This window comes from Garra rufa, chromosome 14 (genome assembly GCF_049309525.1).
Source record: "Garra rufa chromosome 14, GarRuf1.0, whole genome shotgun sequence".
NCBI lineage: Eukaryota > Metazoa > Chordata > Actinopteri > Cypriniformes > Cyprinidae > Garra > Garra rufa.
In genome coordinates, this window is record NC_133374.1 from 12,092,176 (window position 1) to 12,117,863 (window position 25,688).

The 25,688-nt window shown below is 32.4% G+C and overlaps 1 protein-coding gene across 1 annotated transcript in view; it reads left to right on the plus strand.

The window, feature by feature from the left end:
- crppa (CDP-L-ribitol pyrophosphorylase A) overlaps positions 1 to 25,688 on the plus strand; it is a 51,446-nt gene that overhangs the window by 20,253 nt on the left and 5,505 nt on the right. The window contains exons 8-9 of the mRNA XM_073818222.1: positions 3,203 to 3,295; positions 7,807 to 7,938. Of these exons, the coding sequence (XP_073674323.1) occupies positions 3,203 to 3,295; positions 7,807 to 7,938 (225 nt within the window). The remainder of the gene's footprint in view (positions 1 to 3,202; positions 3,296 to 7,806; positions 7,939 to 25,688) is intronic.

The window sequence follows — 25,688 nt, forward strand, 5'->3', positions numbered from 1 at the left end:
TTAAAGCTGACATCAATCAAATTGGACTTTTTAATGCATGTTTCTGGTCTTATTGTGAGTGACTCATCTGTGCATTTTTGAAGAAATATCTTTGTCTTTATCATATTTAACCAAAAAACGTACCTGATCTCCCTATAACATGCTTTTACTTTTTTACTGACATTATTAAGTTTATTGGGTAGTGTTGACTAATAGCTGAGTAGCTTTTTTTGCAAACACACATTTGATCTGGATTCATTTTGGTATGCACACTACCATTCAAAATGTTGTGGTCCAGTGTTTGCCATTTCGTTGACGCCACTTTTTTTCATGACGATAACGAGACGATGACGAGATAAAAATGGCTCGTTGATGACTAAAACATGACGAGACGTGTGTGAGTTTTCGTTGACGAGACGAGAATAGACGAAAATGTTAGTGGGTGGTCCGTCAGACGTTTAAAATGCATGACATTTCCGCTTATTGTGCATGCCAATTAAAACTTAAAAAGTATCTGACGCTATGGCAAGCCGTTTTAGCATTAAATACTCTTTGCTGTACTAGTATGGCAAGCCGTTTTAGCATTCCATCCTTGTTTGTCTTTTATGTTCTAAAACATTCCTTCATTATTGTAATTATTGGTGAAAATAGTCGATCCGGAAGCTCACATTGTGTTGAACTATAGGTCTGCTATTTTCAGAACTTATAAGTGACACTACCCAACAGCAAAATACTTACTGAGCTACATTAATTTGTTAAAAGACTACCTTTTTCCCTTTTTTTGACTAAAACTAGATTAAAACCTTTTTGACATTTCGTCGACTAAAACTAGACTAAAACCTTTTTGACTTTTCGTCGACTAAAATTGGACTAAAACTATCACATATAGAAGTGACTAAAATTTGACTAAAACTAAGAAGCATTTTAGTCCAAAAGACTAAGACTAAGACTAAATCTAAGATGGTTGTCAAAAACAACACTGTTGTGGTTTCTTATACTCAGCAAAACAGCATTTATTTGACTAAAAATACAGAAATATTGTTAAATATTATTTTAATTTAAAAAAAGTTTTATATTGTAATATATTTTAAAATGTCATTTATTTCCTGTGATCCAAAGCTGAGATTTCAGCATCTTTACTGCAGTCTTTAGTGTCACATGATCCTTCAGAATCATTATAATATGCTGAGGATAGTGTTGTGATAATATTAGTATTGTGCTTAATATTTTTGTTTTGTAATATTTTGATGCTTTTCAGGATTCTTTGATGAACCAAGTTCAAAAGAACAGCATTTATTTGAAATAGAAATGTTTTGTTACATTGTTAATGCTTTTACTGACCCTGAATTTTTAAGCAGCAGTGTGTGTGTGTATATATACACTGACATTTTAAAGTCTGGGATCAGTAAGACATATTTTTTAAATAAGTCTCTTATGCTCATCAATGCTGCATTTATTTGATCAAAAATACAGAAAAAAACAGTAATTTAGCAAAATATTACAATATAAAATTTACTTTAAAATATAAAATATTCCTATGATCCCAAATTAAATTTACTCATGTCTTTAGTGTCACATGATCCTTCAGAAATCATTCTAATATGCTGATTTATTATTAATGCTGGAAACAGTTGTGCTGCCAATATTTTTTTTTGGAACCTGCAATACTTTTTTCAGGATTCTTTAATGAATAAAAAGTTAAAAAGAACAACATATATTCAAAATATAAACCTTTTATAACAACCTGTCTTTGTGATCTCTTTTTATCAGTTTAACACATCCTTGCTAAGTAAAAGTATTAATTTCTTTCAAAAAAAGAACGAATAAAAATGTACTGACCCCAAACTTTTGAACGCTATTGTATAGTGTTGGAAAATATAAAAGCTGGGTTTTTGTTGTTTATTTTGATTCCAACCAATTATTAGATAGCACAACTGTTTTCAACACTGATAATAAATCAGCATATTAGAATGATGGAGTAATGATGCTGAGAATTCACATAAATAAATTAGATTTTAATTTCTATTAAAATAGAAAAACTTAATTTTACGTAGTAATAATATTTCTCAGCATTATTTTTTTCAGTATTTTTTATCAAACAAACATGAGCTTAATGAGCTTAAAAACTTTTTCACATTATCTCAGTTTATTCACTATAGTTTATTAGTATTTTAAATGAAATATGTGACCCTGGACCACAAAACCAGTCATAAGGTTAAATTTTACAAAACTGAGATGTATACATCATATGAAAGCTCAATAAATAGGATAGGACTATATTTGGTCGAGATACATCTATTTGAAAACCTGGAATCTGAGGGTGCAAAAAAATCAAAATGCTGAGAAAATCACCTTTAAAGTTCTTCAAATTAGGTTCTTAACAATGCATATTACTAATCAAAAATTACATTTTGATATGTTTACAGTAGGAATTTTACAAAAAATCTTCATGGAACATGATCTTTACTTAATTTCCTAATGATTTTTGGCATAAAAGAAAAATCAATAATTTTGACCCATACAATATATTTTTGGCTATTGCTACAAACATACCCCAGCGACTTAAGACTGGTTTTGTGTTCCAGGGTCACATATGACATACTCAGAGTTAAACTGTGTCAGAACAAATTCATCTTTATAAATAATCCCAAATGAATTACAGTCAAACCGAAATTTATTCAGACATCTTCAGAATTTCACACATTATCACAGTTTATTCACCATAGTTTAGAAAAAGGTAATAAAATATAACAATAACTCAAGAGTTAAACTGAGTTAAAACAAATTCATCTTGATAATGTCAGATAACCTTGATAGAAAGGAAAGAAATATGTATCAGTTTTACTGGTAGTCCAATTTTTTGTGTATAATATGTCACAGTTTACTTTATTTTGCTATCCTCACTTACATAAATTAACAATAGTGTCCTGCACCCACTAGTAAAAAAATATCTGGTGTCTGAATAATTTTTGGTTTAACTGTCTATATCAGAGGTCCTATAACTTCCCATTGGAGAAAAATTAATAAATAAAAATAAATAATAAACAAATAAAAACAGACTTAAAATTAATTAAAAAAAGAAAAATACACAAATAAAAAATATATATTTATATGTTATTGCTCAGCTTAACGCAACCTATTTATATGGGCAAGTCTGTATTATTCACAGTTGCCCCCTCACAAATTTACATTAACATTAATATTATTTGTGTCTTTGTTTTAGGCGACTGGATCAAACTTCTTGAGCATCCTAGAAATGGTGAAACGTTTTGAGGACACTGATCACGCTCGGTTATACCCAGTAGTTATTGTATGGGTAAGTTTCCATACACCTCATTAAACTTTTTAGTGTTAGTTTAAGAGATTTCTTTAGTTTTAATGCACGTAGAAAACCTTTTTGAGAAGTACGCTCACTCAGGGACATGTTTAGTAAGATTTTACCAGTTAACATTTTCAAATTTCTATCATATGTTAACTTAAAAAATCTTGTGTAAATTTAACTGCCGTATTTTTGTGTTTGCTTGGTTTTTATTTTGTGTTTATGTATTTCTTTTGTAAAGTACATTTATTTGATTGTGGTGTTGGCATATGTGACCCTGGACCACAAAACCAGTCTTAAGTCGCTGGGGTATATTTGTAGCAATAGTCAAAAATACATTGTATGGGTCAAAATTATTGATTTTTCTTTTATGTCAAAAATCATTAGGAAATTAAGTAAAGATCATGTTCCATGAAGATTTTTTGTAAAATTCCTCCTGTAAACCTATCAAAATGTCATTTTTGATTAGTAATATGCATTGCTAAGAACTTAATTTGTACAACTTTAAAGGTGATTTTCTCAGTATTTAGATTTTTTGCACCCTTAGATTTCAGATTTTCAAATAGATGTATCTCAGCCAAATATTGTCCTATCCTAACAAACCATACATCAATAGAAAGCTTATTTATTGAGCTTTCATAGGATGTATATATCTCAGTTTTGTAAAATTTAACCTTATGACTGGTTTTGTGGTCCAGGGTCACATAAGGAAAAAAAACATTGATGTTTGGTTTCCTGGTTCTCGTCCAGTAGTTGTACCTCAAAACATCTTAGTCTTAATCTATCTTCACTCTCCCTTTGATTAATTTCATAAATGTGTTTCAAAAGTCTCAGTTTTGATGTCTGAATCCAGGGATCTGACCCCAGTGTGGGAATCCAGCCTTTCCAGAATCCATATGTGCTTCCTTTAACATTCCCTCCGAAGGCCTGTTAGATAACCTCTACTCTCCATCATTATGTTTTCACCCGTTGTTTGGAATTCACAGATGCTTTGTTCTTATCATCACCGCAGATGCGATGATAACACATGTGGCTGAGAGAGCGTGTGATTGCGAGTAAAACCTCAAGCCGTGCTTCAAGATTATTTTATAAAGAGCCGTTCAGAGGTTTGCTTGACCTGTTTTTACGCTTACATTACATTTGGATCCGCTTAACATGCTATTACATTTCCTGTTGGTCTTTCAGTTGCCTTTTTTGTACTTCCAGAGATACTTTGTTATGAAACTATGAAGAAATTTATTAGAATCTGAGTAAACAGCATTTCCCAATTTATACTGGGGGTATGACCTCTGTTGGAAATATGTTTTTCTTCAAGCAGTTTGCAAAATGAGCACGGCCTGTTTTATTTGGTTCGGATGCGTACAAGCCACATCTTCCTGAAGCGGTGATGTAAGCGAACGGAAAAAGAAATTGCATTAATTTAACGGATTGGTGGATGTTGGGTCAGTTGCAATGGAAACTTTTCGCTAAGAGCTCGTTCTTGGAGTTTTGCATGGGTGCTCAACCTGTCCAAACACACAGAGAGCGCTGAGTGTTTATTAAAGAGAGAGTACTACGGGGTATTTTTTAAATTAATGGGCCTTTCCCACAGCTATATTCGAAGGTTTTTTTTAGAAAAGGGAATATTTAGTTGAAGTAAGTGCAGGTTATTATGGTATTATTAATTCTCATGTGGATGAAAGGAGTCACTTAGATGATTAGAAAAGTATGTCAATGTTTATTAATTCCTGTTAATTAGGAATTTGCCTTTTTATTTTTGGAACCTAAATTGTTTTGACCTAAAATATTTACTTGAAGTTCCCCTTAAGATTTTAATAACTCTGGTGCCAGTAACGATAGGCAGGTAAACAAAGTATTTACTCTTTTCAGTAAGTGTTTTTTAGATTTTAAATCAATATTTCAGTAATTTAACAACACATCTTGTTGTTCACATTTCTATAATGTCAGTTGATGGTTACATGAGATGCAGGTAAACAAAATATTAAATCTCTTTTTAGTGTTTTACTTTGGTTTAATAATTATTTATTTTAGTTTAGATTTTAACTTGCAGGTTTTAATTTTCAAAAATGCTGCATTTTATCTTTTTTACTAAGTGCTGTGTGTGTATATGTGTGTGTGTGTGTGTGTGTGTTATATATATATATATATATATATATATATATAATTTATTTTTATTTTTTTTTTTTATGAGTTAAATTAGATTTCAAATCAACATTTCAATAATTTAACAGCACATTCGTTTACATTTCTCTGTCAGTTATTGGTTACATGAGATGCAGGTAGACAAAATATTTCATAGTAGGTGTTTTATTTTTTTTATTATTTGCTTGTTAAATTTTAGATTTCAAATGAATATTTCAATAATGTAACAAACAACACATTTGCTTGTTCACATTTTAGTAATGTCAGTTAATGAGTTGCAGGTAAACAAAATTCTTTTTTTCTTTTTTAGTAAGCATTTTGTTTTAATATTTATTTGTTTATATTTTAAGATGCAGGTAAACAATGTATTCAATATATTTTAGTGTTTTATTTATTTTTATCATTTATTTCAGTTTAGATTTAAATGTAACAACATATTCGCATGTTCACATTTCTATGTCAGTTAATTGTTATGAGTTGCAGGTAAACAAAATATTTAATCTTTTTTAGTAAATATTTTAATTATTTATTTCAGTTTATATTTTGAGTTGCAGGTAAACAAAATAATACTGTATTTCATCTTTTTTAGTATATGTTTTATTTTTTAATTATTTATTTTAGTTTAGATTTTTAGTTAATATTTCAATAATTTAACAACACATTCACATTTCTATGTCAGTTTACAGTAACAGATGCAGGTAAACAAAATATTTCTTCTTTTTAATAAGTGCTTCATTGTTTTTCATGATTTATTTATTACATTTTATACTTCAAATCAATATTTTCTTTTTAATAAGTGTTTCATTGTTTTTAATTATTTATTTATTACATTTTATACTTCAAATCAATATTTCAATAATTTCACAAAACAATTGTTTTAATAATTATTTATTTTGGTTCAGATTTTAAGTTGGCAGGTAAACAAAATACTGTATTACATCTAGTTTAGTAAGCATTTTATTTATTTTTTAATTATTTCAGTTTAGATTTTTTAGTCAATGTTTTTAATAATTTAATAACACATTTGCATGTTCACATTTCTCTCTCAGTTAAAGGTTACAGATGCAGGTAAACAAAATAATTAATCATTTTAATAATTGTTTTATTTTTTTTAATTATTTGTAATAAAATCATTTATGACATTTTATATTTCAAATCAGTATTTCAATAATTTAACAACATAATTTACTTGTTCACATTTCTCTAATGTCAGATAATGTTTACATGAGATGCAGGTAATCGAAATATATCAACTTTTTAGTAAGTTTTTAATTTAGTTTTAATAATTATCTATTTCGGTTTAGTTTTCAAAATCAATATTTCAATAATTTAACACCATTTACTTGTTCACATTACTCTGATGTCAGTTAATGGTTACATGAGTTGCAGCTAAACACAATATTTAATATTTTTTAGTAAGTGTTTAATTTTGTTTTAATAATTTATTTCAGTTTAGATTTTAAGTTGCATGTAAACAAAATACTGTATTTTATCTTTTTTGTAATTGCTTTTTTTATTATTTATTTTGGTTTAGCTTTTCAGTTAATATTTCAATAATTTAACAACACCATTCACTTGTTCACATTTCTTTAATTCAGTTGCAGGTTAACAAAATATTTAATCTTTTTTAGTAAATGTTTACTTTTGTTTGAATAATTATTTATTTCATAATTACTTATTTTTGTAATTATTTGTTTCAGTTTACATTTTCAGTTAATATTTCAATAATTTAACAAAACATTTGCTTGTTCACATTTCTCTAATGTCAGTTAATGGTTACATCAGTTGCAGGTAAACCAAATATTTAGTCTTTAGTTTTTTAATAAGTGTTTATTTCGTTTTAATGATTTTTTATTTCAGTTTAAATTTAAGTTGCAGGTAAACAAAATATTGTATTTCATCTTTTGTAGGTAAACAAAATATTTTACTTTTTTAGTAAGTGCTTTATTTTTGTATTATTCATAAATTAAATTTTCAATTTCAAATCAATATTTCAATAATTTAACAACATATTTGCATGTTGATCTCTGATGTCAGTTATTGGCTACATATGTAAATTAATAAATGTTGAAGAATTTATTTAAGTTTAGATTTAAAGTATTTAAATATTTTGATAATTTATCAACACTTTCAACACAATTTCTTTCATGTCAGTTGCTGGTAACATGAGATGCAGGTAAACATATTCACAAAATATGTTTTAAACAAGATAAAAAAAAATATAGAATCTTTTTTATTTAATTTTGCATGCGTCATTGCTATGCTTTTCATAAACTTATGAACTCCCTGCTGTTCCCTCACAATCTTCCAGTTTGTGAAACCCTGTTATAGATAAGAAGAGATGTTTTTATTCTTTTTGTTGACAGGTACAGCTGAACATGACAAAGCAGTCTGGTGACAGCCAAAGGACAGATAATTTAACAGTCTTCAGGAGTCTGGCCTCTCAAGTCATACAGGGAAATGTTCTGCTCTATGGAATTCAGATTGATCACTCCAAGGTAATTTTCTTAATTCGATATCATTATGTCTGTTAAAGGGGATAGTTCACATAAAATTTGAAATTACAGCTTTGTTTAAAAGCTTTATCTAAGCCTTATTTGGCCTGGATAAAAGGTCTAGGAACATCCAAGAGGAACCTCGTTTCATTGCGGTCAGGAGGTCTAAAACATGCGTCCTTTGGAGAATTAATAAAAAATCTTCACTATATATTAGTCATTGTGGCTCCAGGGGGAAAAAAATCACGGAGAATGATGTGTGAATTTGCCCTGTCTGGCTGCGCCCCCCATTAAAATCGCTCAGACAGCAGAGGGAGTGACTGTAATATGTGTTCGTCGTGATAAAATGCTTATTTTTGTGAGATAGTGGAAGTGCAGATAAAGACCATGCATAAATCACGCTCATAGGTCCCGTAATAATGAGGATAATTCCTCCCAGATGCGCTTATTCATGCTTCACAAAATAGTTGCCAAGACTCGCTTCGTGAGTTCTGACCCATCCAACTACCTTCATACAGATTGTGATATAAGGTTTTTTCAATTACAGGTCATGCCTCCTAATTTGGTATTTTATCCAGATCGTTTTTGAGATGCAGTGCATGTCGGTGAAACCGTCAGCCGTTTTCTGCTGCTAGTCACGCCTGAGGGTTTTTGGATGAGCCAACGGTTAAATATATAGACTTTCCATTGCCTAATACTATACCGAATTTATTCCACTGGCATCATTCATGCAGTCAAATTCAGGTTTCGATGATCACCACTGGGAAACTTTAAAAGCCTTATATCACAAGCAATTTAGGTTGCATTGATCTTTTAAGATGAAATACAGTTGAAGTCAAAAGTTTATGTACACCTTGCAGAATCTGCTAAATGTAATTATTTGACCAAAATAAGAGAGATCATACAAAATGCATGTTATCTGTTATTTAGTACTGACCTGAATAAGATATTTCACATAAAAGACATTTGCATATTAGTCCACAAGAGGAAATCATAGTTGAATTGATAAAAATGACCCTGTTCAAAAGTTTACACACAGTTGATTCTTAATACTGTGTTGTTACCTGAATGATCCACAGCTGTGTTTTTGTTTGAAAAACCCTTCAGGTCCCACAAACGATTTGGTTTTTCAGCATTTCTGTGTTTTAAACCTTTTCGAACTGTTTTTGAGATCCATTTTTTCACACTGAGGACAACTGAGGGACTCATATGCAACTTTTACAGAAGGTTCAAACGCTCACTGATGCTTCAGAAGGAAAAACAATGCATTAAGAGCTGGGGGTGAAAACTTTTTTAATTTGAAGATCAGGGTAAATTGAACTTATTTTGTCTTCTGGAAAATATGTAAGTATCTTCTGTAGCTTCTGAAGGACAGTACTAAATAAAAAAAATGATATTTAGGCAAAATAAGAAAAAAGTGCACATCCTCATTCTGTTCAAAAGTTTTCACCCCCAGCTCTTAATGCATTGTTTTTCCTTCTGGAGCATCAGTGAGCGTTTAAACCTTCTGTAATAGTTGCATATGAGTTCCTCAGTTGTCCTCAGTGTGAAAAGATGGATCTCAAAATCATACAGTCATTGTTGGAAAGGGTTCAAATACACAAAAATGCTGAGAAACCAAAAAATTTGTGGGACCTGAATGATTTCTGAAGAACAGTGGGCAGTTTAACTGTTCAGGACAAACAGGTACTCATGAACAACTATCGCTAAATGAACAAAAAATGTATGTAAACTTTTGAACAGGGTCATTTTTATAAATTCAACAATTTTTTTTTCTCTTGTAGACTATATGTGAAATATCTTATTCAGGTCAGTACTAAATAAAAAATAACATGCATTTTGAATTCCCTTTTATTTTGGTAAAATAATTAACATTTTGCAGATTCTACAAGTTGTATGTAAACTTTTGATTTCAACTGTAGGTTGATGCATTATGAAAAATACTGTAAATAAAGATTTCTGCATAAATTGGTCTTAAATTTGAACATTACCTAAAGTAAAGCACTATTGCTCATTTCACAGAAAGTTCTGTTTCTTGAAGGCATGGTTGGAAAAATATATAAATAAATTCTAAGGGCTAAAGTCTGCACTAAAGAAGATGTAGTTTAAGATGACACGACACGATTTTGTCGCTCTAGTCTTCCAGGATTGTTTGATTAGAATCTTCATAGTTTGTTTTTTGATTAGAATCTTTGAGTTTGTTTTTCCTTGCCAGATGTTTGTACATGTGGCGCACTTAACTTGTGGATGGTTTGTTGTTTTGAGAGCACTGGCATCAGATAAGGATTGGTAAACATCTTCTCATAAATACACATTCAGTCTTTATTAAAAACTGCGTCTTTTTTTAATCAAACACATTTTTTGCTTTTTCTTACTTCTGTTTCAAGAATGTTACATACCTTGATTGTGTTTCAGTTTGTTCAGTGACGCATTACATTTATGGATTTGATTTCAGTCTTTCAGTGAAGGTTGAGACCGAATCCTCTGTGTTATGGACCTCCGGGTTGTTTAAGTATTTCTCGCTAATTACCCTCCACGTAGATTGCAAAGAGATGTTTGCGTGATTCATTGTATGTAAACAATGACAGGCCTCGTTAAACAAATAATTTCTTTCGGTCTTTCCACGGTATGTTTGTAATATGCAAAGTTGTCCTTATTAAATCCAGACTGAGAGAAGCATGACGGTAATAGCCACACAGATTTGTACTGTAAATGTTATGAAATAAATAGATAGATAGATAGATAGATAGATAGATAGATAGATAGATATACAAATTATGGATGGATGGATGGATGGATTAATGGATGGACAGATGGATAGATAGATTACACATGGATGGATAGATAGATGGATGGATAGATAGATATACAAATTATGGATGGGTGGATGGACAGATGGATAGATGGATGGATGGATGGATGGATTAATGGATGGACAGATGGATAGATAGATTACACATGGATGGATAGATAGATGGATGGATAGATAGATATACAAATTATGGATGGGTGGATGGACAGATGGATAGATGGATGGATGGATGATAGATTACACATGGATAGATAGATAGATAGATAGATAGATAGATAGATAGATAGATGGATAGATAGATAGATAGATAGATAGATAGATAGATAGATAGATAGATATACAAATTATGGATGGATGGATGGATTAATGGATGGACAGATGGATAGATAGATTACACATGGATGGATAGATAGATGGATGGATAGATAGATATACAAATTATGGATGGGTGGATGGACAGATGGATAGATAGATGGATGGATAGATGGATGATAGATTACACATGGATAGATAGATAGATAGATAGATAGATAGATAGATAGATAGATAGATAGATAGATAGATAGATAGATAGATAGATTACACATGGATGGATAGATAGATGGATGGATAGATAGATATACAAATTATGGATGGGTGGATGGACAGATGGATAGATAGATGGATGGATAGATGGATGATAGATTACACATGGATAGATAGATAGATAGATAGATAGATAGATAGATAGATAGATAGATAGATAGATAGATAGATATACAAATTATGGATAGATAGATAGATAGATATACAAATTATGGATGGATGGATGGATTAATGGATGAACAGATGGATAGATAGATTACACATGGATGGATAGATAGATATATAGATGGATGGATGGATAGATATACAAATTATGGATGGATTAATTGATGGACAGATGGATAGATAGATTACACATGGATGGATGGATAGATAGATAGATAGATAGATAGATAGATATACAAATTATGGATGGATGGATTAATGGATGGACAGATGGATAGATAGATAGATAGATAGATAGATAGATAGATATACAAATTATGGATGGATGGATTAATGGATGGACAGATGGATAGATAGATTACACAGATGGATAGATAGATATATAGATGGATGGATGGATGGATAGATATACAAATTATGGATGGATGGATGGATTAATGGATGGACAGATGGATAGATAGATTACACATGGATGGATGGATGGATGGATGAATGGATAGATAGATAGATAGATAGATAGATAGATAGATAGATAGATATACAAATTATGGATGGATGGATGGATGGACAGATGGATGGATGGATAGATGGATGATAGATTACACATGGATAGATAGATAGATAGATAGATAGATAGATAGATAGATAGATTATGGATGGATGGATGGATTAATGGATGAACAGATGGATAGATAGATTACACATGGATGGATGGATGGATAGATATACAAATTATGGATGGATGAATGGACAGATGGATAGATAGATAGATAGATAGATAGATGGATGGATGGATAGATAGATATACAAATTATGGATGGATGGATGACAGATGGATAGATGGATGATAGATTAGACAGATATACAGATTATAGATAGATAGATGGATAGATGATGGATGGATAGATGGATGATAGATTAGACATAGATATACAGATTATGGATGGATGGATGGATAGGTGATGGATGGATAGATGGATGATAGATTAGACATAGATATACAGATTATAGATGGATGGATGGATAGATAGATAGATAGATAGATAACATATAGATGGATGGATGGATAGATTACATAGATAGATAGACAGATATACAGATTATAGATGGATGGATAGAGATAGATAGATAGATAGATAGATAGATAGATAGATAGATAGATAGATAGATAACAGATGGATGGATGGATGGATGGATAGATACTGTAGATGGATGGATGCATGGATGATAGATTAGACATAGATATACAGATTATAGATTGATGGATAGATGGATAGATAGATAGATAGATAGATAGATAGATAGATAGATAGATAGATAGATAGATAGATAGATAGATAGATAGATATACAAATTATGGATGTATTAATGGATGGACAGATGATGGATGGATGGATGGATGGATGGATGATAGATTAGACATAGATATACAGATTATAGATAGATAGATAACATAGATGGATGGATGGATAGATACTGTAGATGGATGGATGCATGGATGATAGATTAGACATAGATATACAGATTATAGATTGATGGATAGATAGATAGATAGATAGATAGATAGATAGATAGATAGATAGATAGATAGATAGATATACAAATTATGGATGTATTAATGGATGGACAGATGATAGATGGATGGATGGATGGATGATAGATTAGACATGGATATACAGATTATAGATGGATGGATGGATAGATAGATAGATAGATAGATAGATAGATAGATAGATAGATAGATAGATAGATAGATAGATAGATAGATAGATAGATAGATAGATAGATAGATAGATAGATAGATAGATAGATAGATTAGACATAGATATACAGATTATAGATGGATGGATGGATAGATGGATGGATGATAGATTAGACATAGATTATAGATTATAGATTATACATTCACAACAGTGTTTTCTTTGCACACAAAAAGTGTTGTCATTGCTTCATAAAATTAATGTTGAACCACTGATGTCACATGGACTATTTTAACAATGTCCTTAATATTTTTTGGGCCTTGCAGCAGGGTCAGAAAGCTCTCGGATTTCATCAAAAATATCTTAATTTATCTTGGACAGATGAACGATGGTCAGACGGGTTTGAAATGACATAAGGGTGAGTAATTAATGACAAAATTTTCATTTTTGGGTGAACTATCCCTTTCACATGTGTCTTGTTGTCAGTAAGGTGATCTGACGGTATGATAAAGGTCATTTCTGGCCCTATCACTGCGTGGCCAGTGAGTGACAGGAAGTGTCACAAGATCTCCTTTGCACACAGGGCCTGGTGGCCTGTCATGCGCTGAAAAGGCTTGTCACAATGATATATAGCCGCTCTAATCCCTCGTGTGGGAGCCCAGCAGTTTACCCACCCCTCACTTCCTTCTCCTCAAAGCATCCAGCTGAGGAATCTAAACCTGAGAGGAGATTAGCTGCTCCTTAGAAAAGAGAAAAAGACTCTCCTACCTGCCCAGATCCACCCGTTTTTGAAACCAGATACCTGGTTTAGCCCAAATTTGGTCCATCTTGAGATTTACAATACAGTCTCACCAACACAGAAGCATTTAGATGCAGCTTTTAAGGTGGTTTATTTTTTGTTAAGTTACATCAGTTACAATTTCTAAGAGTTTAATGAAGTTTTAGGTATCTGCAGGTTTCTATAGGAATCTGCACAGCACTGTAAGGATTATAAGAGCTATAGAAAGGGATCAGATCCTTAAATCACTCTAAAATAACCCTTAATGATGTCAGGGTGCAGTGTACTCCACCTCAACGTCTCTTTTCATACTTGTCTGCCTTTGACGGCACAAATGTATTTGGCTATACCCTCCGCTTAGTGTCGGATTTACGTTCCAGGAGTCGTTTCTCGTTCTCCAAATATTCCCCTTCTCTCCATGTCTAATTGTTTTTACATTTTCCTCATCATTTCAGCTGGCACAAGTGCACTGCGGGAGGAAAAGTCCAAAAAGTCTGTTTTTTCTTGTCTGGTCTTGAAAGATCCCTGCTGACAACTCCAGGCCGGAGCGCTTCTCCTTTGATATTGTACCGCAGTGTTAAACTAAAAGATCTGTACTGTGGCAGCATGTGTTGGGTACGCTTGATATTTAATACTAATTAGGCACTGAAATTTCTTGGTCAAAATGTTCATGAACTCAGAAATCAGACTTTGTTTGAAATTACTGCATATCAGTCCTGTTAGTGTTATCGTATATGGGCCATGCTACCGAATTTGTGCAAACTGCTGTCCCAAAACTAAAAAACACATTTAAAAAGCATTTAAGAATTCAGATCTTAGATGTTTACCAAGTTCCTTCTATTATCTATTGAAACCCACAATGATATTTAAATTATCAGTAAGCTTAATATATATAAAATCATCATTTATTTGGTACTTTTAGTTGGGGAGTGGCTGTCCCGAACCCTAACACCTGATTTTCAACTTATGATAAATTTAACATTTTATTCCATTATTGTTTTTAAAAATTAAAAAATCTTTTTGATTTTGATTTTGATTTGATTTTGTACAAAAGTGAAGTTAAAAAAAAAAAAAAACTTAGTTTATAACTTCATGCTAAAAAAATGTCTCTTGCATTTTCATGTCACTACCAAAACAGTGTTTGCTTTAGTCCATTGGCTGAGACTGAGATTTTAACTACACTCCTTATGATCAGGAAATATTATGTGTCACTCTCTCTCATAGTTACAAGGTGTGAGTAGATAGGTCTAATCATTTTGAGGTAAATGTGTTCAAAAGTATAAAAAAAATCTGTGTGTAACTTGAAAGAATGTCACTACCGAACACCATTTTTCTATAATTAAACACATTTTTTTGGGAGTTATTCCATAAGATTTAGTTTATATATGTGTACAACTGTTTAGAACTGTGCTCTCTTCTTTCAGAACTGTTTGACAAAAAAACATATATTGAATTATCAACTAAGATGTTATGATAGTGTTTGGTTCGGTGTATATTCACTATTAAACCCTTAACTTTGAAATCAGTATGACCAACTCTTTGCCTTTTACAACGAAAAAATTGATTAAAAATACAACAAATCTAATAAATCACACTTGAAATATTGTTCAAATTGTAATTGTTATTGATTTACCTCTGAATATTTGTTAATAAAATAGCAAAAAATATATTTGGGTCAAAGACGAAAAAGGGTTTAAGCATAAAAACAATAAGTGTATTTAAATTGTTGTTGTTTTTCCCCAAAAAATATTAAAAAGTTTTCTGTTTATTGATTTACCTCTGAAAACATTTTAATAAAATACCAAAAAAATTATATTTGGGTCAAAGACGAAAAAGGGTTTAAGCATAAAAACAATAAGTGTAATGTTGCTTCAAATGTTTGTTTTTCCTTTTCCCAAAAAATATTTAAAAGTGTTCTGTTTAATTTAATTGCAGTTTGTTTTTGTTTTTCTGAGCAAAAAAAATAAATATCATACATTTTTCCCTAATTTACAGAAAACATCATTCAGTGTAACAATCTTGTCTGGCATATTTACAACAAAAATCCATTTCTGACATATTAAAAGACAAATTACTTTCACCCCAAATACTAATTATACATTTTTTAAATTTGCCACTATCCTAGATTTTGCAAATTTGTCAGTAAGATTTTTTTACTCATTTAAAACAGTACAATTTAATATGCTCCCTTATTCTTTTATATATTTTAATATGTGCAAGTCAGAATAAGCATGTTTTTTTTTTTTTTTTTTTTACATAAATATTGTTGCACTGAATGGCTATGTAACATTATTTCAACCTAATTTTTGACATTTTATTCTCCAAAAACGTATTTGAAACCTTAAAAGTAGACACTTTACTTACATTTAATGTGCTTTCTATGGACATAAAATCACTTTTGTAAATTTTATTCTGACGTGGACATCTTAATATGTTTGAGCCATTTACAAAGTAGATGTTGGCAAATCTTCATAGGTCAATATAACCCTTTTTGAAAATACAATATGAAAATTAACTGAACAATTACTGGAAATGGGTACTTTGCATCCCTACAAAATTTGTGGAAAAAGACATTTTTTCAAGATGTTTCCATCTCGACTTTGCACCAATTCTGCAGAATGGCCCATATATATTTTTCTGTCCAAACCCGTAAGACCTTTGTTCATCTTCAAAACACAAATTAAGATATTTTTGATGAAATCCAAGAGCTTTCTGACCCTGCATAGACAGCAACTACCATGTTCAAGGCCCAGAAAGGTAGTAAGGACATGGTTAAAATAGTCCTTGTGACATCAATGTAATTTTATGAAGTTACGAGAATACCTTTTGTGCAAATTTTATTTTTAGGTGAACTATTCCTTTAAACATACTGTTGTGATTTGCAGAAAATGGTGCACAGTGACCCCAAAATAACTGATTTGTTATTTATTGTACTTTTGTACAAGATTTCTGACCTAGTTTCTCTTATGAATGATTTTTGGACATTTTTGGAAGTTTGTGGAGTCCAAACTTTTGCTGCTTTACTTTGTATTGCCTAGAGTCCTCCAGATGCATGCCTGCGTGTCTGATTGTACATTCTAACCCACTGAATCTGTTTATTTAGTGTTGATTTGGCAGATTACATGAGCCATTGATACGCTCAAGATCCCGAGTATGCATGCAAACTCTCATAGTGAGACAACATTCCATCCGAGAACATTTGCAAACAAATTAGATCAGAAATTAGAGGCTGATGCTTACCAGGGGCGACCAAATGGGTTTGTAAACATTCAATCAGCAAAAGGCCGCGGTGGCGTGTTTTGCCCCATGCAGCCTGTCCACGGCAGAACACTTGTTTTAGATTTGAGGCGACCACCCACTGTCAGGTATTGAATGTCCACTGCGCAGTAATCTTGTTTTGAGCTCGGGAGTTTTTCAGGATTTAGCATGAGCCCTGTTGGGTTGAGTCGTTTGAAGTGGTTCACCTCTGACTTGAATCTTTTTTAAAAAGTTCTTGTTCTTTTCTTGGTGGTAAGTCAGGTCAAGCCATTGATGTATGCAAACTTTTGAGCCAGCTTTATCCTTTCTACACTGGAAACCATTAACCGCATCATATATGTTAAATATACAGTGGAATCCAGACGTTTATACCACATAGATCCTGTTAGGTTTAAAGTTTAATTTAAGCCTGGAATTTAAATAAAGCAAACCCTGTTGCAAATTTCTGATGCACGTCACTCAAAAATTTAGACCCCCCTCCCCCAAAAGAAATCTCTAATGCTCAACAATGGTGCATTTATTTGGTCAAAAATACAGTAAAAACAGTAATATTGTGAAATAGTATTTTTTTTGTGAAGTATTTTTCCATTATTTCTCCATTCAGTAAGAATTTTTTACTCATTTAAAACAATAAAATGTAATATGCTCCCTTGTTCTTTTATATATTTAATATGTACAAGTCAGAATAAGCATGATGTTTGAATTTTTACATAAATATTGTTACACTGAACGACAATGTAACATTATTTCAACCTAATTTTTGACATTTTATTCTCTAAATTTGAAACCTTAAAAGGAAACACTTTACTTACATTTAGTGTGCTTTCTATGGACATAAAATCACTTTTGTAAATTTCTTTTGACGTGGACAACTTTCTTAACATGTTTGAGCCATTTACAAAGTAGATGTTGGCAAATCTTCATAGGTCAATACAACCCTCTCTGCTTTACTGGAAATAGGTACTTTGCATACTTACAGAATTTGTGGAAAAATACATATTTTTTCAAGATGTTTCCAACTCCGACTTTGCACCAATTCTGTAGAATGGCCCATATGTGACCCTGGACCACAAAACCAGTCTTAAGTCGCTGGGGTATATTTGTAGCAATAGCCAAAAATACATTGAATGGGTCAAAATTTTTGATTTTTCTTTTATGCCAAAAATCATTAAGAAATTAAGTAAAGTTCATGTTCCATGAAGATTTTTTGTAAAATTCCTTCTGTAAACATATCAAAATGTAATTTTTGATTTGTAATATGCATTGTTAAGAACCTAATTTGGACAACTTTAAAGGTGATTTTCTCAGTCTTTTTGATTTTTTTGCATCCTCAGATTTCTGATTTCAAATAGATGTATCTCAGCCAAATATTGTCCTATCCTAACAAACCATACATCAATAGAAAGCTTATTTATTGAGCTTTCATATGATGTATAAATCTCAGTTTTGTCAAATTTAACCTTATGACTGGTTTTGTGGTCCAGGGTCACATATGTTTTTTAATTGTAAGTGATTACATTAAAAGGATAGTTCTCCCAAAAATGAAAAATCTGTCCAAACCCGTAAGACTTTTGTTCATTACTGTAAAAACAGTCATATTGTGAAATTATTATTGCCATTTTAAATATCCTTTTTCTGTTTTTATATATTTTAAGATGTCATTTATTCCTGTGATGCAAAGCTTAATTTTCAGCATCATTACTCCAGTATTCAGTGTCACACAATGCTTCAGAAATCATTCTAATATCCTAATTAGGTGCTTAAGAAATTTTTTTTATTATATTTTTGTGAATGTTAAATACAGATGTGCTGCTTCATATTTCTGTGGAAAATGTAAAAGTATTACTTTACCCAGTCAAAAGTTTTGGAACCATACAATGTTTAATGTTTTAAAGTCTCTTCTGCTGAACAAACCATTTATTTAATCCAAAGTACAGTAAAATTGTGAAATATTTTTACTTTTTAAAATAACTATTTAACTAATAACTAATAATATTTTCTATTTGAATATATTTTAAAATGTAATTTATTCCTGTATTCCAAAACTAAATTTTCAGCAGCATTACTCCAGTCGTCAGTGTCACATGATCTTTCAGAAATCATTCTAATATATTGATTTGCTGTTTAAGAAACTTTGTTTTTATTATTATCAATATTTAAAACAATTGAGTAATTTTTTAGGATTCTTTGGAGAAATAAAGATCCAAAGATCAACATTTATCTCAAATAAAAAGCTTTTGTAACATTATACACCATACCATTCAAAAGCTTAGAGTCTGTATATTTAGCAAGGATGCTTAAAATTGATCAAAAGTGATGATAAAGACATTTATGATGTTGAAAAATATTTCTAACTTTCTATTCATCAAAGAAACCTGAAAAAAAAAATCGAATCAGCTGTTTTCACCATAATAAAAATAATTTGAGCAACAAATCAGATTTTTTTCTGAAGGATCATGTGACTGGAGTAATGAAGCTAAAAATTCAGTTTTTAAATCACAGGGGGAAAAAATTACATTTTAAAATATTCAAATAGAAAACTGTTATTTTAAATATATATTTAAAATATTTCGACATCTTATAGTTTTTGCTGTACTTTGGATCAAACAAAGCAGGCTTGGTGAGCAGAACCAACTAAAAATCTTACTGTTCAAAAACTTTTGACTGGTAGTGTATATAAAATAAGAATAAATTAAAATATACTTAAAAACCTTTACATGATTAAAATTGCGTATTCCAGTTAACACCAGTTTTAAATCCAATTTACTTCCATATATATTTAAAAAAGAAAAATGCATTAAATTCCTTGTATGAAATACATTATATGGGCATTTAGGAGTAATCCATAATGCGAAGAGGTTTAGTTTTTTTATTAGTATATGGGCAGAGGGGTATTTTTGTTGCATCTGTATAAACAGTGCAGAAGACCTCCATTGGAGGGTGGTTTGCTTTCCTCTAAGCAATTTCTCCAATCTTGCAGTTTCTCACACTTTCACCTTGACTCTTCAGCAAATGACGACTGTTTAGTCTATGGTAATTCTTGTTTGGACAGCTCGGTAACAAATGCCGACAGTCTTTTGTTTGAGGGAAAGGTGAAATATTTACATGATAAGGCTTGTTCCTAATGCATCACGATGAGGTGCGGGCACTTGACGACGGGTTAGCGTACAGACGGAAAATAAGGACGTTAAAGGACGCTAAAGGAAATAACATACATGACCCAGGTTGATCTCTGGCTAGACCTTTCTATGTATGTCACAAGTGTAATGAGGGGAACTCAAGGGGTTTTGTTGTGAACGGCGGATGTTTGGTTTCTGCATGTGGGCCTTGGGGTATCATGACATGTTTCACCATTTTCAACAGATCTGTCAGTGTAAGAAAGCATTGTGGTCTATCATTGTTTTGGAAGATATCTGTCGCCAGGTCAAGTACAAACATAGAAATCGCTCCCACTGACTTGTTGAAATAGAGCAGTATTCACAGGTATGGAAACAAAAGCTTCCTGTATTTTCCTCGCCCCTGTTCCCGTGAATGTGGTAGGTTACGCCCGAGGCTCTTCTACAAAAAAAGGGAAAGACTGAGGAAGCCTGTTTAAGACACAAGAAAGCTATAGATGCCATTCTCCTTGTAACCACACGACGGAAACTTTCATTATTACTTTGATTTTCTTTCAGTGTACCTTGACTTGTTTATCTGAGCAGTTCCTGAATCAATATTGGGTAATGCAGTGCTTCAATAGGAATGTGGACGTGTCGTCCAGAATAAGAGAAGAGATAATGGCGCTCAGATCCTTTTGAAATGAGGTGAGAGTGATGGGGTTGGGTTGAGGACACATTTTATAGGCACAATCCCACAAATCTGCCCTTTTTTCAAGTATTTGTGCGGGTGGTACGTTCTGAAAAATCAGTGGGGCGAATCATCTCTCGCCTCTGGCTGGGGTTTTCTTCGGTATAAAGTGGTAATGGAAGAGATTAACAACTGTCAAGTGTTCCTAAAACTATAAGCCAGTGTATGATTTTCAATCAAAACCATTTTGACTTTTATTATTGGACTGACATTTCCTGCACAGTAAGTTAATTGTACTAGTCAAGTGCTAGCTTTTTCCTCTTGATGTTAGATGGCACTTTCCTTGAATAAGTTGAACTTTGTTTTGCCACTTTTAAGCTTTAAAGCAGGTATTATTTTACCTGTTATATAGCATTCAATAATCTTGCATTAGTAGTATCATCTACGTTGGCATGGTCTTGACCTTTTTCAACTGTTTCCAACAATTAAAATCATTCGTCTTAATTCTGCCTTGTTACTAAAGTTTAAAAAATTGGATAATTGTTTTTCTTTAATTTATGAGAAGTGCATGTTTATCATTAACTACAATTATTGTGTGCTAAATATTCTCTCTTTCTATAACTATTAACTATATGTGACCCTGGACCACAAAACCAGTCATAAGGTTAAATTTTACAAAACTGAGATGTATGCATCATATGAAAGTTCAATAAATAAGCTTTCTATTGATGTATGGTTTGTTAGGATAGGTCAATATTTGGCCGAGATACAACTTTTAAAGATCAGGAATGTGAGGGTGCAAAAAAATCAAAATACTGAGAAAATCACCTTTAAAGATGTCCAAATTAAGTTCTTAACAATGCATATTACTAATCAAAAATTACATTTTGATATATTTATAGTAGGAATTTTGCAAAAAATCTTCATGGAACATGATCTTTACTCAATTTCCTAATGATTTTTGGCATAAAAGAAAAATCAATAATTTTGACCCATACAATGTATTTTTGGCTATTGCTACAAATATACCCCAGCGACTTAAGACTGGTTTTGTGGTCCAGGGTCACATATATGTGATCCTGGACCACGAAACCTTAAGTATCACAGGTATTTGTAGCAGTAGCCAAAAATACATTGTATAGGTCAAAATTATAGATTTTATAGATTCCATGAAGAACTTAATTTGGAGAACTTTAAAGGTGATTTTCTCAATATTTAGATTTTTTGCACCCTCAGATTCCTGATTTTCAAATAGTTGTATCTCGGCCAAATATTGTTCTATCCTTACAAAGCATAGATCAATTGAAAGCGTATTTATTAATTTCAGAGAAATTGACCTGGCTGGTTTTGTGGTCCAGGGTCACGTATTTCTAAATGCATCAGTTAAACTAAATGTTATATTAATTTAAGATTTTTTAATAAATGAAATATAAATTCTATTTTAAAGTATGTTAAAATAAAAAACATTATTTTATATTGTAAAAACATTTTGCAATATTACTGTTTTTTTTCTGTATTTTTAACCAAATAAATGCAGCCTTGATGAGCATAAGAGACTTCTTTAAAGGTTGTATCAGCGATTTCTAGCCTAAAACATAAAGTGTCAATTTCAGCTGACCTTTCATCACGATCCGCTCGCTGCCTGCCCCATAAATTGTCTGTGAAAAAAACGCGTCTCTCTGGTCAGCCTAGGGTCCGAGATATGCCAAAAAAACAATCGGCACTACCAACTATTCCACAGATAAACAAACAGTGTTCCAACCAATCAGCGTCAGGGGTTTGGTGTTGTGGACTTTCGCTCCGCCTCCCTCACATCCCTGCACCAGTAGGAAAGTCCACAACACCAAACCCCTGACGCTGATTGGTTGGAACACTGTTTGTTTATCTGTGGAAAGGTTGGTAGTGCCGATTGTTTTTTTTTGGCGTATCTCGGACCCTAGGCTGACCACAGAGACGCGGTTTTTTCACAGACAATTTATGGGGCAGGCAGCGAGCGGATCGTGAAGAAAGGTCAGCTGAAATTGACACTTTATGTTTTAGGCTAGAAATCGCTGATACAACCTTTAAAGACTATTACAAGTCTTACTGACCCTAAACCTTTGAACGGTTGTGGATATAAATCAAATAAGTAAAATGTCTCTCAGCTATTTTCACTGACTGTTTGTTAAAAGAAAGTGTTTCAGACTCCTTTTTTGGAAAGTACCAGATAAAAGGATTCAAATTTAAAGGTGAAGTTCACCTTCAGAATGAAAATTTCCTTATTTACATACCCACATGTCATCCAACATGTTCATGTCTTTTTTCCTTTAGTCGCAAAGAAACAAAGTTTATTGAGGATAACATTCCAGGATTTTTCTCCATATAGTGGACTTCAATGGAAATCAACAGGTTGAAAGTCCAAACTGCAGTTTCAATGCAGCTTCAAAGTACTCTATACGATCCCAGCCAAGGAATATGGGTCTTATCTCGAGAAATGATTAGTCATTTTCTTTAAAAAAAAAAAAAATGTATATACTTTTATACCACAAATGCTCACCCTGAACTAGCTTTGCAATGCGCTTGCGCGTCTTCACGCAGGAAAGGTCACATGCGGTTAGTTCTTTAGCTGTGCACTTAGGTTAAAAAAAGGTAGGGTTTGGCAAAAAACTCTCATTTCTTCTCCAACTTCAAAATCATCTGACATCATTGTTTTACCTTTTTTTGTAAAGGGCATTTGACTTTCTTGGCACGTTCGCTTTGTAAACACCAGATCGGTGTTTTTGCCTACGTCACACGTGACCTTTCCAACGCGACTACGCAATGTGCAAGGCCAGGCTGGTCCAAGACGAGCAATTGTGGTTAAAAAGTATGTACATTTTATTGTTTTAAGAAAATGGACGATCGTTTTACAAGACCCTTATTCCTCGACTTTGATCGTGTACAGCCCTTAGCTGCTGTTTGGACCTTCAACCCATTGGCCACCATTGAAGTCCACATATGCAGAAAAATCCTGGAATGCTTTCCTCAAAAACCCTAATTTCTTTTCAACTGAAGAAAGAAAGTCATGAACATCTTGGATGACATGGGGGTGAGTAAATTATCAGGAAATTTTCATTTTGGAAGTGAACAAATCCTCTAAGATTAAAGATTAGGATTTAGATCGATCAATCGTTCAATCAAAACCTCACAGAGAGTCCCTCTTGACCTGCGGTTATTCGCTAAGCTGGCCTACTATTAAAAATGCCCCTTTGGATACAGTTACAGTTGAGGAAGGTGAACCGCAGAGTTCAGCTCTGAAGTTGACAGTAACTTGGGCTCGATGTCTCTGTCAAGCTCTTTGCCTTTGGCTACTATCATATGATTGGCAGTCCAGAGGGACATTCAGGAACTGGCGCTATTATAATTTCCTGAAAGGAATGCACAGTCAGAGAAAGAAATGTAATGCCATGTTTTCAAAAGAACCCTGTGTGCAGGTTTCAACATCAGAATCCCTTTAAAATGCATTTTAAAGTAACATAGAGTGTTTAGGATGTTTCCTGTTTAGTTAGGATAAAAAGTTAATCCATTATACTTTGTGCTGCCTCCTTGTGGTGGACCCTGACATGCGTTTCTTTATATCTCACTTAAGCTTTCTAGCACTGCCTGAATTATTATTTGAAATTCACTTTGGCTGAAAGGGTTGGTAGTAAAAGTCTAGTACTTGTCGTATTGATCTGACTTCAGCGCTGTGACTAAGTATTTATTCCAGTTCAGCTGGCATTAAAAGGTTTCAAAACCTTCACGAAGGCCATTATAGAGAGACGCTGGCAGGCCTGTAGTGGAATAAGACTCACTTGCTGCCTGGAAAGAAAAAGACTGAAGGGTGCAAATTGTCATTGTTAAATTCCTAATTGCTGAGGCCCTGTCTTCAAAGAGGCCATCGGTGACGGTGTGAGGTGCTGCTAGAAAGACTGTCTGGATCTGCAGGATTTTCAAGGACGGTTGACTGAATGTCTCATTGTGTGGTCTACCTCTGTACAAGCTGACAGCTTACTACTTTAGTCAGCTTTCCTTTGAATTTTAGGTGAAAAGTGCAAGAAAATTGGTTTTGTGTAGTTGCTGAACAATACCAGGATATGTAATATACATTGGCTCTTAGGTTTCACTTATATAATGTGGAAAATGCCTATATAGAAATGATTTCGCAAACATCTTGGTGTGTTAAAAGACATCCAAAGCTCCAGTCAAGTGGCTCCCTCGGGAGAAGCCAATGCCAAGTACAGAGAATTTCATTAGTTCTGCCAATTTCAGGTTAAAATGAGTTTGAATGGACTTTTTACATCACTGGAAGAGTTTTCCACTAATGGGACCGTCATTAGGGGGAACAAATGAAAGAAAAGAAGGGATTTTACAATGGAAAGAAAGCGGCCACATGTCTGGTGTCCATGATTCTGATTTGATCTGTCTGTTCAGAGATTTTCTTCTTTTCTATTAAATTACTGTTGTAAGATTACAAACACTGGCCTTTTTTCTCCTATTGTTTTTCTTTCTTTCCAGTCACAGAGCTTTTTGGATATCGTTCTGAATTACCTAATTGATCTGTTGAGATATTGGGAGGTTCATACGATACAAATAGCTTTTATCATCTATTAAAAGAGCTTTGATCTGTTGGCTCGAGAAGAAAGGTTTGTTTTTCCTGTAGCGCACAGTT